The 15,796-nt window shown below is 32.6% G+C and overlaps 1 protein-coding gene across 1 annotated transcript; it reads right to left on the bottom strand.

The window, feature by feature from the left end:
- Nucleotides 1–2,440: 2,440 nt before the first annotated feature.
- Nucleotides 2,441–4,029, bottom strand: LOC125856397 (transcription factor MYB53-like). The gene is made up of 3 exons (XM_049535927.1): nt 3,857–4,029; nt 3,313–3,442; nt 2,441–3,179 (listed from the first exon to the last, which is right to left on the bottom strand). The coding sequence occupies exons 1-3, from the start codon at nt 3,987–3,989 to the stop codon at nt 2,441–2,443; spliced, it is 1,002 nt and encodes a 333-aa protein (XP_049391884.1). The 5' UTR covers nt 3,990–4,029.
- Between the last annotated feature and the right edge of the window lie 11,767 nt (nt 4,030–15,796).

Here is a 15,796-nt window from a genome sequence, read left to right as displayed (position 1 = left end):
TTTAATTTTATGAGTTCTAAATTTTAAAATAGCTATTTTAATTAATTTATAAATTTATTATTTATACATATATAATAAATTCTTAATATAAATATATATTGTTCAAATAAAAGCTATTAAATTCACGTGAATTTATAGTTGAGCTTCTAGCTCCATCGCTACCTATATATCTCTCATATATGTTGATGAAAGTCCAAAATCTAAAGTGCTAGGAAATTATATTAAACATGTAGTTTATGTATTTACTCTGTCAGAAAGTCATCAAGAATACTTTATTAACAACTTCTTAGCAACTTTTTTTGCTAGGTGCCTTTGATTAATGTCACATAAGATTCTAGATATATTACTTCTCTCGCCTCAATTTATGTAATATTTTATTTGTCCTCACCACAAAATTGACTAACTTTTTAATCTAAATTGGTTCATATCAACTTAATACTTCTATTTTTAAGTTTATACATACAAAAACCATACAAAAAATATTATAATTAAGTGGCAATTAATTCTTTTCATGTTCATTTGAAAAAAAAAATTAAAAAAATCTTGATCACAATTTACATAGTTTAAATCTTGAAATGCTAAAAAAATGTCACATAAACTGGAAAAAAAAATTGGTAAAAAAAAATAATAGGACGGAGGGAGTAAATATATGCTATAGGCTTTAGCAAATATATTTATTAAGTATTCCATCAGCTTCAATTTATGTGAACATTGTTCAAAGGGTATGGAGTTCAAGAAAGAATTAAAGAAAGAATTTTGTTGTGATTTTAAACATGTGTTCACATAAATTGAAATAGAGAAAGTATATTTCTGTAGAAACAATATATATCAATCAATTAGGAAAGGATTGAAACGTCGAAAGTCTATTGGAAACAGTCTTTCTATATCTGAGGTAGAGATATATATAATCTACATATAATTTATCTTTTTCAAATTTTATTTTGTAAAATTATACTAAATATATTATTATTGTTATAGCAAAATGATTGACATATTCGAAAAGAATCCAAATTGCAAATCTAGGCTATATCGTCCTTCAGGTTTTTGTTATAATATAAGAAAATTATTCTTTTACATTTCCTTTAAATATAAAAAAATACAAGTCTAATCTCTGAAAGTTTTCAGCAAGAAGAAAAGAATCTTAAAGAAAGACGATGCGGATACGGATGTAGAATTTCTAAATCATGTGTATTATTCAAGAAAGGAAAAAATATATATTAAGTGAGAATTGATTCATGTATTTTAGGTGAATAACTTAAATTTTAATCAAGTTCACGTACGATTATATAGCACGAGTTTCATCATATTGTATTTAATCAAGTATATATATATATATATATATATATATATATATATATATATATATGCAGAAAGATCATAGATTGAGATGTACCATAAATTGCATAATAAAATTCGCCCATGCCTATGATTTTCTCCTTTATGTTAGGGATGGTAAAATTAGCCTACGAAATCATAACCCACTCAAATTTAGGCTGATTATCGATTCATCCATTTATTTGCTCAGTGTCAGCTTAATCTATTTCATCCCATCAAGGTTTGAGTTGATATCTAGTTTAAATTGATCCAAAAGAAATTTTATCAAATATTTTTAAAAATATAATTTTTCTTATTTGATATATAGCCATAACAAAGAAAAATCATAATTTTATTATGTACTAAATTTTTTTGAAAGTATAAGTAATTAAAATTTTTGTACAAATTGAGTGGGTTAAATTTTAATCCATATTTGTAGCTCATGATCAGTTCAAATAATTTTTGAGCGAATCAATACACTAACAATTTATAGCTCATTCCATCTTGATTTTGCCTAAATGATTATAATATACTTTCTTGCTGTAATGAATATATGTCGCAAAAGCAGCCAAGAAGAAATAAAGCAAAATAAAAGACAGAAGCTAAAATCCTACTTAACTTTTACTTTAATTTGGACAGCTTCGATTTGGTTGTAATTATATGCATGAATAATATTCTAGTTTACGTGCTTTTTGTCACTATTCAGCAGCTTTTTGCATGATTATTATTTATTACTACAAAATCACTAATATATGCTTTACCCTACGTAGCTGGTAGCCATCAATTAAACCAATATATTTTTGAAGACATAAAAAAATACAGTAACATAATTATATTTCACTAACTAATTTAAAAAAAATATATATAATATCAAACTCCAAGATTCTATTCATTAGTAATATAACATGATGTGTACAAAACTCTACATATAGTATATGTCAACGCGTTCTTATAAGTATAAATTAATTCACAATATATAGAGATAAAAAAAAACATAAAAGTGGTAAAACAAGAAACTCCAGGCCTTTCATACCATATTTACTAGTACGTGATATACCCCGATAATGATCGATCATTTCTATTCGATATCATGAATAGATGTGTGTCAACAGTATGTAATTAACAACTAGGGAATATCATGGAAGAAAGAGTCTTCAAGAAGAATGTCAGGCCAACCTGAATTAGGATTTGCTCCTCCAAAGAAAGGAGTAATATCTCCTTCTCCAATATTATTAATGGAGGAATTTGATTGATCATTTGTTGCAATAATCGCCGGAGAAGAAGAAGGAGGAGGAGGAAGTTGCCATGGTGAAGTAGTAGTTGTAGTTGTAGTAGGTGTGTTTATCATGTCTTGTAATTCAGGTAAATGGGAGAAATGGATTGAATCTTGAAGACTAGTTGAATTATTAGGTGGGGGAATATTAATATTGTTGAGGGAATTATTGGCAATATTAATAATTTGATCATCTTTTGTAATAATCGAGTTTAAAAGATTATTACTATAACCTTCCATTTCTGGGATGTTGACATCAGTAGTCGCGTTATTTGGTAGTATGTTTTGTGGTAAAAGAAGAAAATTCAAATACTGAAGAGTAGCAACTTCAGATTGTAGTGATCTCATAGCAATATTAGAAGCTTGTTGTGATCCTTCCCATGATGAGTGATGATGATGATGATGTTCAACTAATTCCTTCAATTTTGCAAGAGCTATAAGATGAGGCAAGCTGTTAAATATATCAGTTCGAGGTCTATGAGTCATTGGATCATACCCCATTTGTATTAGCTTCTTTTTCAGATGTGTGTTCCAGAAATTCTTAATTTCATTGTCAGTTCGCCCCGGTAGATGTGTTGCAATTGCTGACCACCTTTTTTATTATAGGAAGAAAAGAAAAACACTCTTTGTGAGAATACATTTTAAGAACCTAGCTAGCTAGCTAGTCAAATTTATTTTTTTCAAAAATAAAATAAAATAGAGATTGGCAAAAATGAATTTATTACTTGTTGCCAAGAATAGCATGAAGATTGAGGATGGTTTGTTCTTCATCTTGAGAAAACTTGCCTCTCTTGATATCTGGCCTAAGATAATTAGTCCACCTCAATCTGCAACTCTTTCCACATCTATTAAGACCTGCAGCATGTTCCAACAATTAAATAATGTTCAATCATATGAGGAAAAGTAAACATTTTGAATTAATGTTGATTAAATCGACAGCTCCTTAAATTTGTCAGTAAATTTCATTTAAACGCTCAAACTATGATTTTCTCCAATTGAACACCTGAACACCTGATGAGTTTTCATCTGTGTTCAGTTGGTCAATTGGAATAAATTGTAGTTCGAGTATGTCTAAATAAAATTCATTTGAATGACAAGTGTAAGTGGTTGTCAACATAATAAACCTTGAACTAATGTTGAAAAGCTATGTTATTCAGACTTTTCAAAAATGTCATTTGATGTGTGTCAGACCCTTTAGTGCATTATTAGAGGATCCGACACAGGTAGGACAACATTTTTGAAGAGTCCGAGCAATAAAATCATATGTACCTGCAAGTTTAGGGAGGGCTCTCCAGCTACCATGGCCATGTTTCTTGATATGATTGATGAGTTTTTGATCTTCTTCTGGAGTCCAAGGACCTTTCTTAAGGCTTATTTCATCACAACAAGGAGACCTTCCCATATTATTATTTCAAATAGACTATAGTTTTCTATAATTTATGATATTTGAAGGCTGCCTCCTTCTAATCCTACCTAATAACTTTGATTACATTATGCATATATATATATACACACACTCTTTCCACTTTTTGTCCTCATGTTGTATACCAATGAAACAAGACATACGTGGGAGCTTACCATTTGTTTTCACCTTTTATCTAAAATGTCATTTATACCCCTCTCCAATCTTTGTCATCTAGCTACTTTGGTACTATAGATAGGGATAGTTGAATTTTCTTGGGGTTTTTTCCTCCTTATAATAGTGAGGAAATAATAGAAATTATAGGTGGAAAAAATTGGATGGATCAAAATGGGTTGAGTTAGTAAAATAGATGATTTATTGACTTGTCCAAAAGTTGTTTCGGCAGAAATGGATTAAAAAGAGGATCAAATTTTATCCATCCAATTATTACTAATTAGTTTTAATTATTTTTTAATTTAGTGCCTAATAAAATGAATAATTTTCTTTTATTATGATATGACATATGACATATCATAAAAAAAAATTAATAAAATTTTTCATGAAGTCATTTGGTTTGATATTAACCCAAATATTGATGGATTGCATTATTAACTGTGCAGGTTCATAATAAACCCAAACATAAGTGTGTGGACAAATTATGATTTAATGGGCTAAATTTTCAGACTTAACCACCCTAATCCACTACAACAAATTCGATTATCATTAAAAGTTTACAAAGGCACGTTAGTATTTCGTAGCTAAATAAGGTTTATTAACTATGATTTTTTTCGTTCCTAAAAGTTAATATTTATGATGAATTTATAATTGTCATAAATTGGATACATTATTAGTGACAAAATAATATGTCACCAATAACTTACAATATAAATGACATCAACTCATTTTTTGATACAAAATTTTGCTATAAAATTTTATACTTCATCATTCATGTATGTGACTTGTGTATTTAAACCTGAAATATAATTTCTATCACAGAAGGTAAACAATTAGTGACCAACTTTGTATTGTAGTAATAATTTCATAATTAAATATCACATTTGTTATAGAGATAAAAAGTTGAAAGACAATTTAGCTTCAAAACTAAATACCCCATCAATAAAATCTTTTGGAAACTGTTTAGATCTGATCATCCTCGTCACTAATCTTTCAAGTATATATAGGTGTAGTATTTATACTGATTAGGAAGTTAAATGATTTTGATCACTTAAGCATCACATTGAGGAACTTATTCACATATTCAAGATAGTTTTTAGGAGCAGTTAATTAGTGACAAAAGCTTAATTATCATCAAATATATTTCTTTAAAAGGCAATTACTAGTCCAATTAAATTTTGGCACTCTTTGTAAATGTCATTAAAACCTAAGCGTCATTGAATCTAAAGACAATTAACTAATGTCAATATAGGCTCTAACACTCTTTGTTGATGTGCATATTTATTACCGCTAAAACTATTTTTGTTGTAGTAATTGTTGATGTGAACAACAAATAGAACAATCTACGTCGAAAAGTGATCCGTAAAATTTATTACCATATACTTCACCTAAAGGTTAGGGTTGAATGTTCTAAGTATTAGTTACATTATTGAAGATATTGCATTTGTATTGACAAAATGCTAACTGTGATTATTTGGTAAGCTATATTTTGATCTCCAAAAATGTCTAATATATTACGTACTTTCCCTTGGAAACCAACAGCCAACAGGAGCAGGTGGACAAAAAAGGGATGATTTGTAAATTGGATGGACCCAAACTTAAGTCAATTACCAAATGAAAGGACTATAAATTTATATAAACCACGGACAGTCAAATACTCTTTGTTAAAAAATTATATTATTTACATAAAAATTTATAAGAAATATATATATAGATAAAAAATTATTTATACGTATATTTTGAACATCTTTGACGAAATTTTTGACTTCACACACACTTTTGGTGTAAATCATTTTATGAAAATTACTCTATAGTTTAACCCATTTTACAAGGTTCTTTATCTAACTTTCTCAATTATTATCTCATTTATAACAAAATACGTTAGGAAGTTATGGCTATATTTGTGTTGATATTTCAATGGTACTTTACTAAAAGCAAAGTTTTAAAATAAAAGGTTTTTTTTTTAAAGAAATTGTAATTTAAATGATAGGGCAATATTTGTATTGCTGGAAATCATTTTATTACGGATGAAATGAGAAGTTAAAGTAAAATTGCTACAAAATATAAAAACATCTTATTTTCTTTGACACTAACCAATAAAAAAAGTTTCATATATATGCACCATTAGATTACTCCATATTGCATATTTTATTTACAATATGATGAAAAATCAATGCATATAAATTTTGAAGGATTAAATAAGAATATATATTTTAAAGGGAAATGCATAAGTACCCCAGCTTATGCCCAAAATCCCTGAGATATACCTAACATTTACTAAGGTCCTATTACCCCCCCGAACTTATTTTATATATAATTTTCTACCCTTTTTGGCCTACGTGACACTATCTTGTGGGCCCAACTCGTGTTGACAATATTTTTCAAGGATAATGCCATGTAGGCCGAAAAGGGGTAGAAAATTATATATAAGGGTAATAAGACATTAGTAAAGGTTAGGTGTGTCTCAAGAATTTTGGGCATAGATCGGGGTACTTATGCATTTCCCCTATTTTAAAAGTAAAAAAGAAAAAAAGAAGTCATGATCATGGTAAACAGGTGGCGGCTGCTGCAGGGTAGTGGGAGAAACTGAGGCCATGCACGCAAGAGGAAGCATTATATTCGTCACACATCCATTTTCATGCAAATTTTATATATCCATAATTACATTAACGTTGCATTCACCAAGAAACAATGGGTCCTCTTCCTCCTACCTTTATTTGTTGATCTTTTTCTTCCCTTCACCCTCCACCCCCTTCCTTAACCCCACCACCAAATTTGAATAAAGCCTAAGACTCATAGCAAAGTATTTATCTAAATTGGACCAAACTCACTATATTTACTTTAATTGGACCCACAGCCCAAACTATTTATCTGACTGCCTCTCCTCTTGAACCATTATTGATATCATCCGATAGTATCAAGCAATAATTGAGCAGTTTTTTCACTAAAACATTGCTCTTCTTCCTTTATGCTATCACAGTATATATGTATATACTCTAATGGTATCAATGAGTAACTGAGTGGTGTTTTCACTCAAACACTGCTTCTTCCTCTTTGATATATACCATATATATACTTTGATGGTATCAAACAGTAAAAACAAATTAGTAGTTAAAAATAGGGGTATGAAAGTAAGAAGATAGCGGCTTATAAATAGTTTTCCTTTTGGGGTATAAGTGTTCTTTTCCCTAAAAAGAATTGGTGGGTAAATTGATTAAATCAATTGGCAAATCGAGTGATCATCTGATTACAATCGAAAATTAAATCGTTGATAAAAGGCTCGATAAAATTCAACCAACCAATTTGAATTCATTTGTAAAATTATCAACTAAATATTAATTGGTAAACATCAAGAAAATTGTTGGTATACTATCAAAAAAGCAGTTAATAGCCGCATTTTAAAAAATCGTCAAATCAATAAAAACAATTGTGGTTCACGTAGAAGATATTGACGCTAAAATATCATGGGCAAAACAGACAGACACTATTGAAGATAACTATCAAGTTGATTAATATGGTACAACTGTTAGAAGTTTTCTTAGTTGTTAGGAGTTAAGAGTCAGACTGGGCTGTAGGCGTAGAAGTAATAGGTAACCTCTATCCTTGTAATTGTATTTGTAATATAGAATAACTCTAAGGGCTCGTTTGGTGTGAGGGATAAGCATAAATAGTCCTGAGATAAAAAATATAGTCATGGAATAAAATTTAGATGTTTTATATTTGGTTGACAATGTTTGGGATAACTTATTCCACCATTTATAACATAGTGATGGAATAAGTTATCCCATATACATGGTGGAATAAGTTATCCCAGGATATATATATATATATAAATGAGCATTACTCAACAATTTAATCATCAATACAACCATTAATTTCTCTCAATCGTTAATTGTTGAAAATTCTACATGGTATCAGAGAATTAAGATATTTTACTGTCTAAGTATTGAATCCAAAAGACTCACTCGTGTAATTGAAATGGCCCATTCTATCAATACTTTGACAAATTCTTCCATTCACCACCTTATTGCCTCTTGTTCCATTAAACTTAAGTCAATAAACTATCTCATATGGAGGACACAATTGATGCAGTTGATTTACGTGATGATTAACATATCTCATCAAGGAGAATAAACCAATTGTGAGCGGTCCATTTACTAAAAGACTGTTGAGAAAGTTGTGGCAATATGTGTTGAGAAAGATGCAAAAGATAATGGCAATATTAATGACTAGGAGGAGAAAGATATAGTGCTAAGGAGTTGGATCTCAGAAACCTTGACAGAAGAAATCATGCACCTGATTGTGGATTGTTCAACTACCAAGGAGATATAGGAATACTTAGAAGAAGTTTATCTTTAAGCAATAAAATATAAGGAGTCTCAACTTAAACAACTATTGTAAAGTGTTCGGCTAGGAATCAAGAAAATTGATGAGTACATTAAGGAATTCAAAGAAATATGTGATGGCCTTGCATCCATTCACAAGTCCATGGATGAAGATATCAAAGTAATCAACTTTTCTAGAGGTTTAGATCTCAAATACAAGACATTTAAGACTGTAATGGTAGGTAAACCATCATATCTCACCATTAATCAATTTGTTAATTCTCTCAAGGTTTTGATATGAGGGGGATGAAGAAGAAGTGCCATAACATAACCTTAGTATGGAATTCTCTTTCCAAAGGGATAGGGGAAGAGAAAACTACTCTTAGAGAAGAGGAAGCAACAAGTACAACTCTAGAGGAAAGGCTTCAAACCTGCTTGGCAAGGATCAAACATTCAAAATAATTAAAGCTTCTAAAGTGGAAATAAAGAGAGGAATAATAATGAGTCATGTCAAATTTGTGGTTTGAATAACCACATTGCACTTATGTGGTTTTATAGATAAGACTACTCTTATCAATCTATAGATGAATTACCGCAAGAATTGGTTGTTTTCAATCAGCAAAATACATCATTTATAGATGAGAATTTGTATGTGGACTCAGGAGCAGTAGTCATATGACAAATAACTCAAGTATTCTATCTAATCTTAAATACTATAATGAATTTAACAAAATAATTGTTGCTAATTGATCACAAATAGACCCAATATGGATGTAGTGTTCACATTGTAACACCCCAGAAATTTTTTAAGCTAAGACTTGAACCATTCTTCGTTGTGAGTAGGATTTTACCTAGGAATTTAAAATTTCTTAAGTATTAAGGTCAGGTCACTAGATGTAGCACCTTGAGTTCCAAAAAGAACTAAATTGGAAATAGAAAAATCTGAAATTTTGCAAGTAATGTTTAAGTTATGAGTTTTAGGTCAACTTCAAATGACCATAACTATTAATAAAAGATGAGTTAGGCGGGATACAGGATAGCTAATGAAAGGTCTTTGAATTATCTTTCCAACGCCATCGAGTTTGCTAAATTTCGAGCTCTAAGTAAAAAATTTATGACTTATTTACTAGTGACGCTCAAACCTGGTAGCAGCTCTGCGATGGCTCCGCGTTACGAAACCAATACGGATCTCACTGCCTGCTGAAAAAATTATTCCGACTCCTAGCACATTTTATTTATTTCTTTAGGGGTATTTTAGTCCTAAACACCCTTAGGAGGTCATCTAAATTGTCCTAAACATGTAGAAAAATCAGTTTTCATAAATCAAACCCTCTCATTCACTCCAAAAATTCTATGCTCAATGAATTCAAGAAACGCTAAGGCTAAGGTTCTGCTTCCAAGATTTTCCTTCAAGTTCTTCAAGAAGATGGTTCTTTCAGATATGTAAGCTTCCATAGTGTTTGGTTTGTTCACCCACATCCTAATCATGTTAATTTCAGCATTAAATTCGTTCTAGAAAGTTGAAGGTTTGGTGTTCTTGATATGTGTTCTTGAATTTACTTTCGTTCTTGAATTGGGCTGATATTTTAGGAGTTCTTGAGATTATTGCATCGATTTATAGAGTTGTTTTGAGTTAGATTCTAGTGTACATGTGTTGGGTATTTGAATCTAAAGAGAAGTTGAGCAAACAAATCAAATTTAGGCGAATTGGGGTTAGAAAACGAAGAAGGAAAAAGTCGGGTGAATCTGGCAACCCAGTCCGCGTCGCGGACCTGCCTCCCCATTTCATAAATTTTTTCTTCGCGTCGCGGTGAGGTCACGGACCCTTCTACCTCAAAATTTANGTTCTTGAGATTATTGCATCGATTTATAGAGTTGTTTTGAGTTAGATTCTAGTGTACATGTGTTGGGTATTTGAATCTAAAGAGAAGTTGAGCAAACAAATCAAATTTAGGCGAATTGGGGTTAGAAAACGAAGAAGGAAAAAGTCGGGTGAATCTGGCAACCCAGTCCGCGTCGCGGACCTGCCTCCCCATTTCATAAATTTTTTCTTCGCGTCGCGGTGAGGTCACGGACCCTTCTACCTCAAAATTTATTTCACGACCAAATATGAAAATACATCTCCGCATCGCGGACTTACTTCCAGATAGTGATTTCTTGATTGTTTCTCATGTTTAACTAATCTAAAAACACTCCTAAACATCATGAGATCTTTTCTATCACAAATCACAACCTTGAATTCATAAATCAAACTCAAGGTAGAGTTCAGAGTCAAGTCTTGAGATTTTTTCGAACATTTTTTAGAAAGTCCATTCGAGTGTTTTTGAGGAGTCTTCTACAATTTCTAATAACTTGTTTCAAGTCTCGAGCAAGTGAATATGAGAGTGAGGAGAATGTATTCATGAATCTAATTTGTCATCGCGAGATCCATCATATCATGAACCATAACTCTTGAATTCATAATTCACATTCAAGAGAGAATTAAGAGTAGAGATCAAAATAGTCTTTGAGTTCAATTGTGAATCCTTTGAGATCAACTATTTATTCGAGCAAAGTTTTGAGGAAGTAAGTATGAGAACGAGAAGAGTCATATACACGAGTTTCATATCATTATGTAGACCCTTGAGTCGAGTCGTTCATGCCCATAATTCTGCATGAACTCCATAAGTTGAATATCTTTGAGAGGAGTAGTACCTTCAAGTTCTAAGTCTTAAGTATTGAGTTTCTAACCTATTTGAGATTATATTCCTAATCGTGGGACTATTACATATTACCATGAAGTCCTTGAGTTGAGTAGTTCATGTCCATAACTCTGCATGAACCCTATAAGTCGAGCAGTCTTGAGATGAGAAGTATCTTTGAGTCTTGAGTTGAGTAGTTCATGCTCATAATTTCGCATGAACCCCTCTGAGTTGAGCATTCTTGAAATAAGTAGTATCATTGAAGTTCTTGAGTTCTGAGTATTGAGTTCTATGTATGGTTATTGAAAACCTTGAATTGAGTCGTTCACGTCCATAATTCAGCATGAACCATATTTTGAGAAGTCTTTTTACAAATTTTTCTAAACTTGTTTTAAGACTTGAGCATTTGAGTTAAGAAAGAGTAGAGTTGAGTTCATTTTCTTTAAAATGATATATGGGAACTAAGTTGTCACGCCCAGAGCCTACACCCTAGGCGGTATTGACACTCGATAACCATTGTTGGCCCCAAGTGAACCCTTGGCCTGGCTTACTTACTCAGCGGAAAACTTAACTCAACAAGATAAACCAAACAAAACTTATAATGTTATAAAGAAAACATTTAACTAGCCAATAAGGAAAACTCAAGTCTCAACATAAGATAATGAAATGAAAAGACTAAAGAACTAACATCTGACTGTATATGAAGCCTCTAAACAACTGAGATGGATGTCAGGACAAGACCCACAACATCCTAATGAACTAATAATAATACTGAAAGCGATAAAAGGGATCCTCCGGAAAGCAAAGAGGCTCACCACAAAACTCTGAGTGCTTAACTGGATCAACGATGCACTGGATGTTGATCCTGGTTACCTGTTTCTGTATCATACAAAGATGCAGGCCAAATGATATCAGTACATTGAATGTACCAATATGCGAGGGGAATTCTAAAACAAGACATAAGCTTGAAAGGAACTGAAGAACTTACCTGGCTCAACTTAACTCAAACTTAACTGAACTCACTTCAATATAAAGCAGTATAAAATAAATGCAATATAAAGAAAAGCTTTTAAAACATGGATATCAACTCTGTGTATTTGGAAATACAATAGTAACTCGGATGTGTATGCAAAGATACAATAACACTCTGAGATGTATATAAAAATACAAAATAATATTGTTGTGGGAGTTTCTCTAACCGACAACCATCACTTAAGAGTTATTGTGATGATACAACATTTTGCCTTACACTGCCAGGGCCGTCCTATACCTTGTCGAGGGTATAGAACCTGAACTACTACGTTAATCCACTAGTCTATGCTAAAAAACACTAAGGAATTATCTAAAAAGTATGACCCTTTTCTACCCATGATGGCAACAAGGTTTATGGGGGCTGTGACTTGTCTAAACTCTTTCCCATATCGGTGTTCAATACTACTCCAAAAATATGATACTAGCTCTTATGTTTAAAAATATACTTCTTTCTGTGATTTAAGATAATTGCTCAAAACTTAGCTCAAAGGCTACCTTGGAAATCAAAGTTTCCCCTCTTGCTTAATTGTGAAAGCGTTTACTCTTTACTGAAAACTAGCTCAAAGGCTCTTTGAAAATCAAGGTTTCCTTTTTTGTTTAAATGTGAAAATATTTTAAACTCTTTGGGAATACATAGTCCCCATATACTTCTTTGAATAAATGAACTTCAATCTTTACTCTTTACTCTTTGCTCAACTTGAACTTTAAGTCTTAAAACAAAGGTAAAACATTTGGAAAAGACTTTTGGAAAACTCTAAGAACTTTTCTTGACTTGACTCTTATTTCTCTTGACTTTGATCTTACCTTTCCTTGAATTAGATTACGGATTCAAGGTTCATGATCACATGTTTATGGATGATTTTATGATGTTTAGACGTACCTTAGATTGTTGGAATCAACTAGAAAACATAGGTACGTTGCTAAGAAACTAGTATGGAAAGATGGGAAAGAAAGAGGAAGAACTGGCGTCCCTGGCTCTCTGAGAGGGGCGGCGCGCCAACCTTAAAACTTTAGAGATCTAGGTGGGGCACTCTGGCTGGCGCGGCACCCCAAGACCGAAACTTCAGAGGTTCCCTTTTGGGAATCTGAGAAGGGCAACGCCCCAGGCCCCTGCCCAGGTGCATTGCGACTTTTCTCCCTCGTTTTTCAATTCTAAACCCCCTAATTCGACTTCGTTTTTTTTTCAAATACTTAGAATCAACTATACCATCAATATATGAAAGACTCTAATCGAATTCACACCTAAAATCATGGATTCGAATCAAGTAACTCCTCAACAATTTCAACGAATCAAGAATTCAATAGAACTTCAACAAACCCATCAAGAACTCAATTTCTAAGCTTTCAAGAACTTGAATTCACTGAAATAAATCATGATTGGTGTGTGGGTGAACTAACCCAATGCTATGTGAAATCACATACCTCGTAGGGATCACCCTTTGACGAAATCCACAAGCGATTCTTGAAGAATTTGGCGATTCTTGAAGAATTTGACGATTCTTGCTCCTTCTCCTCTTTTCTCTTCTCCTTTTCTCTTCTCTAAAACCGTACTCAATATCGTAAAAGTGTAAACTAAATCCTATCAGTTTAGAAACCAATTAATTACCAAAAAAACTAAATTAAGTCATGGGGTATGGAAAAGACCATAATGTCCTTCTAAAATCCGAATTAGACTTTCCTTATTTGAATAACCCAACTTCAAATGGACATATCTCACTCATACGAACTCGGAATCGTGCAAACTTGGCGGAGTTGGAAAGATTATTCCAAGATATTTCTTATGATATCTGGAAACACACTTAACTCATCCTGATCTAGGAGTTATGGTCATTTGAAGTTGACCAAAAACTCATCTTAGCATACTTAACAAATTTTCCAGATTTTTATATTCTTTCAAAAAATGACTAATTCCAATTTTTAACTTCTTTCTAGTTCTTTCAATTTGCGAGATATTACAATATCTCTCCCTTGGGAACATTCGTCCTCGAATGAGATTACTCTTATTAGGCTAAGCGTGTAACATCTAACATTCAGCTCAACACCCAACAAGCAATGCAAATACAACATGCCAACTTATAATTAAAGAGTACTAAGAAGAGAATTAGTAGCTTGATCTGGAATTTCTCCGGATTCGAAGAGATGTGGATATCTCTTTTTCATATCTTTATCAGCTTCTTAAGTAGCTTCCTTAACAAACTGGTTCCTCCAAAGAACTTTGACTAATGCTACTTCTTTTGTTCTCAACTTGCGAACTTGGCGATCTAGAATCTAGATCGGAATCTCTTCATAAGATAAGCTATCCTTGATCCCAATATCTTCAGTTGGTATGATCAATGATGGATCGCCCATGCACTTTTTCAACATGGAGATGTGAAATACCGGATGAACCGCTTCTAACTCTTGTGGTAGCTCTAACTCATAAGTTATATTACCAACCCTTTGGGATATTCTGTAAGGGCCAATATATCGGGGACTAAGCTTCCCTTTCTTACCAAACCTCATAACAACCTTCATGGGTGATACTTTCAAGTAGACCCAATCATCTACTTCAAACTTTAACTCCCTCCTCCTAACATCGGTGTAGGATTTCTGACGACTCTGCACCGTTTTCAACCTCTCTTGAATCACCTTCACCTTCTCCATAGCTTAATGAACTAAATCTGGTCCTATAGACCCAACTTCACCAACTTTAAACCATCCAATAGGAGATCTACATCTTCTCACATAAAGAGCTTCGTAAGGAGCCAAATTATTTGGATGCTAGAGTGGTAATTGTTGTTATAACAAAATTCAATAAGAGGTAGGTGATCATCCAATTACATTTGAAATCAATCACACAAGCCCACAACATAACCTCCAAGGTCTGAATAGTACGCTCTGCCTGCCCATATGTCTGAGGATGAAAGGCAGTACTTAAGTTCACCTTTGAACTCAAGCCTTTTTTGAATGACTTCCAAAACTGTGCAGTAAATTGCGCACCTCTGTCTAAAATAATGGAGATCGGAACTCCATGAATTCTAACCACTTTTTGAAGATACAACTTGGCATAGTCCTCTGTTGAATGGGTAGTCTTTACTGGTAAAAAGTGGGCTGATTTTGTCATTTTATCGATAATTACCCAAATAGAATCATGTTGCCTGCGAGACCTTGGTAAACCTGTGATCAAATCCATATTAATCATCTCCTACTTCCATTCTGGAAGTTCTATATTCTAAGACATACTACCTGGCCTTTGGTGCTCTACTTTAACTTGTTGGCAATTTGGACACTTGGCCACAAACTCTGCAATGTCTTTCTTCATTCTACTCCACCAATAAACTTCTCTCAAATCGAGTTACATCTTTGTGGAACCCAGATGAATGGAATATCTGGAGCTATGAGCTTCCTCCATGATCCTCTCTTGGAGTTCATCCACCCTTCGTACACACAATCTGTCTTGATACCTCAATACACCATCTCCCCCTTATTCAAAAGCCATAAATTTTTTCTTATGAACATTTGCCTTCAATTCAAGAAAAATTAGATCTTGGGTTTGCTTTTCTTTTACTTCTGACACTGATGATGATTCAGCCCCATTCATCACCACTACTTCTCT

The sequence above is a fragment of the Solanum stenotomum genome, chromosome 2, assembly GCF_019186545.1.
Source record: "Solanum stenotomum isolate F172 chromosome 2, ASM1918654v1, whole genome shotgun sequence".
Taxonomy (NCBI): Eukaryota; Viridiplantae; Streptophyta; class Magnoliopsida; order Solanales; family Solanaceae; genus Solanum; species Solanum stenotomum.
This window is presented reverse-complemented; position numbering and strand designations above follow the sequence as displayed.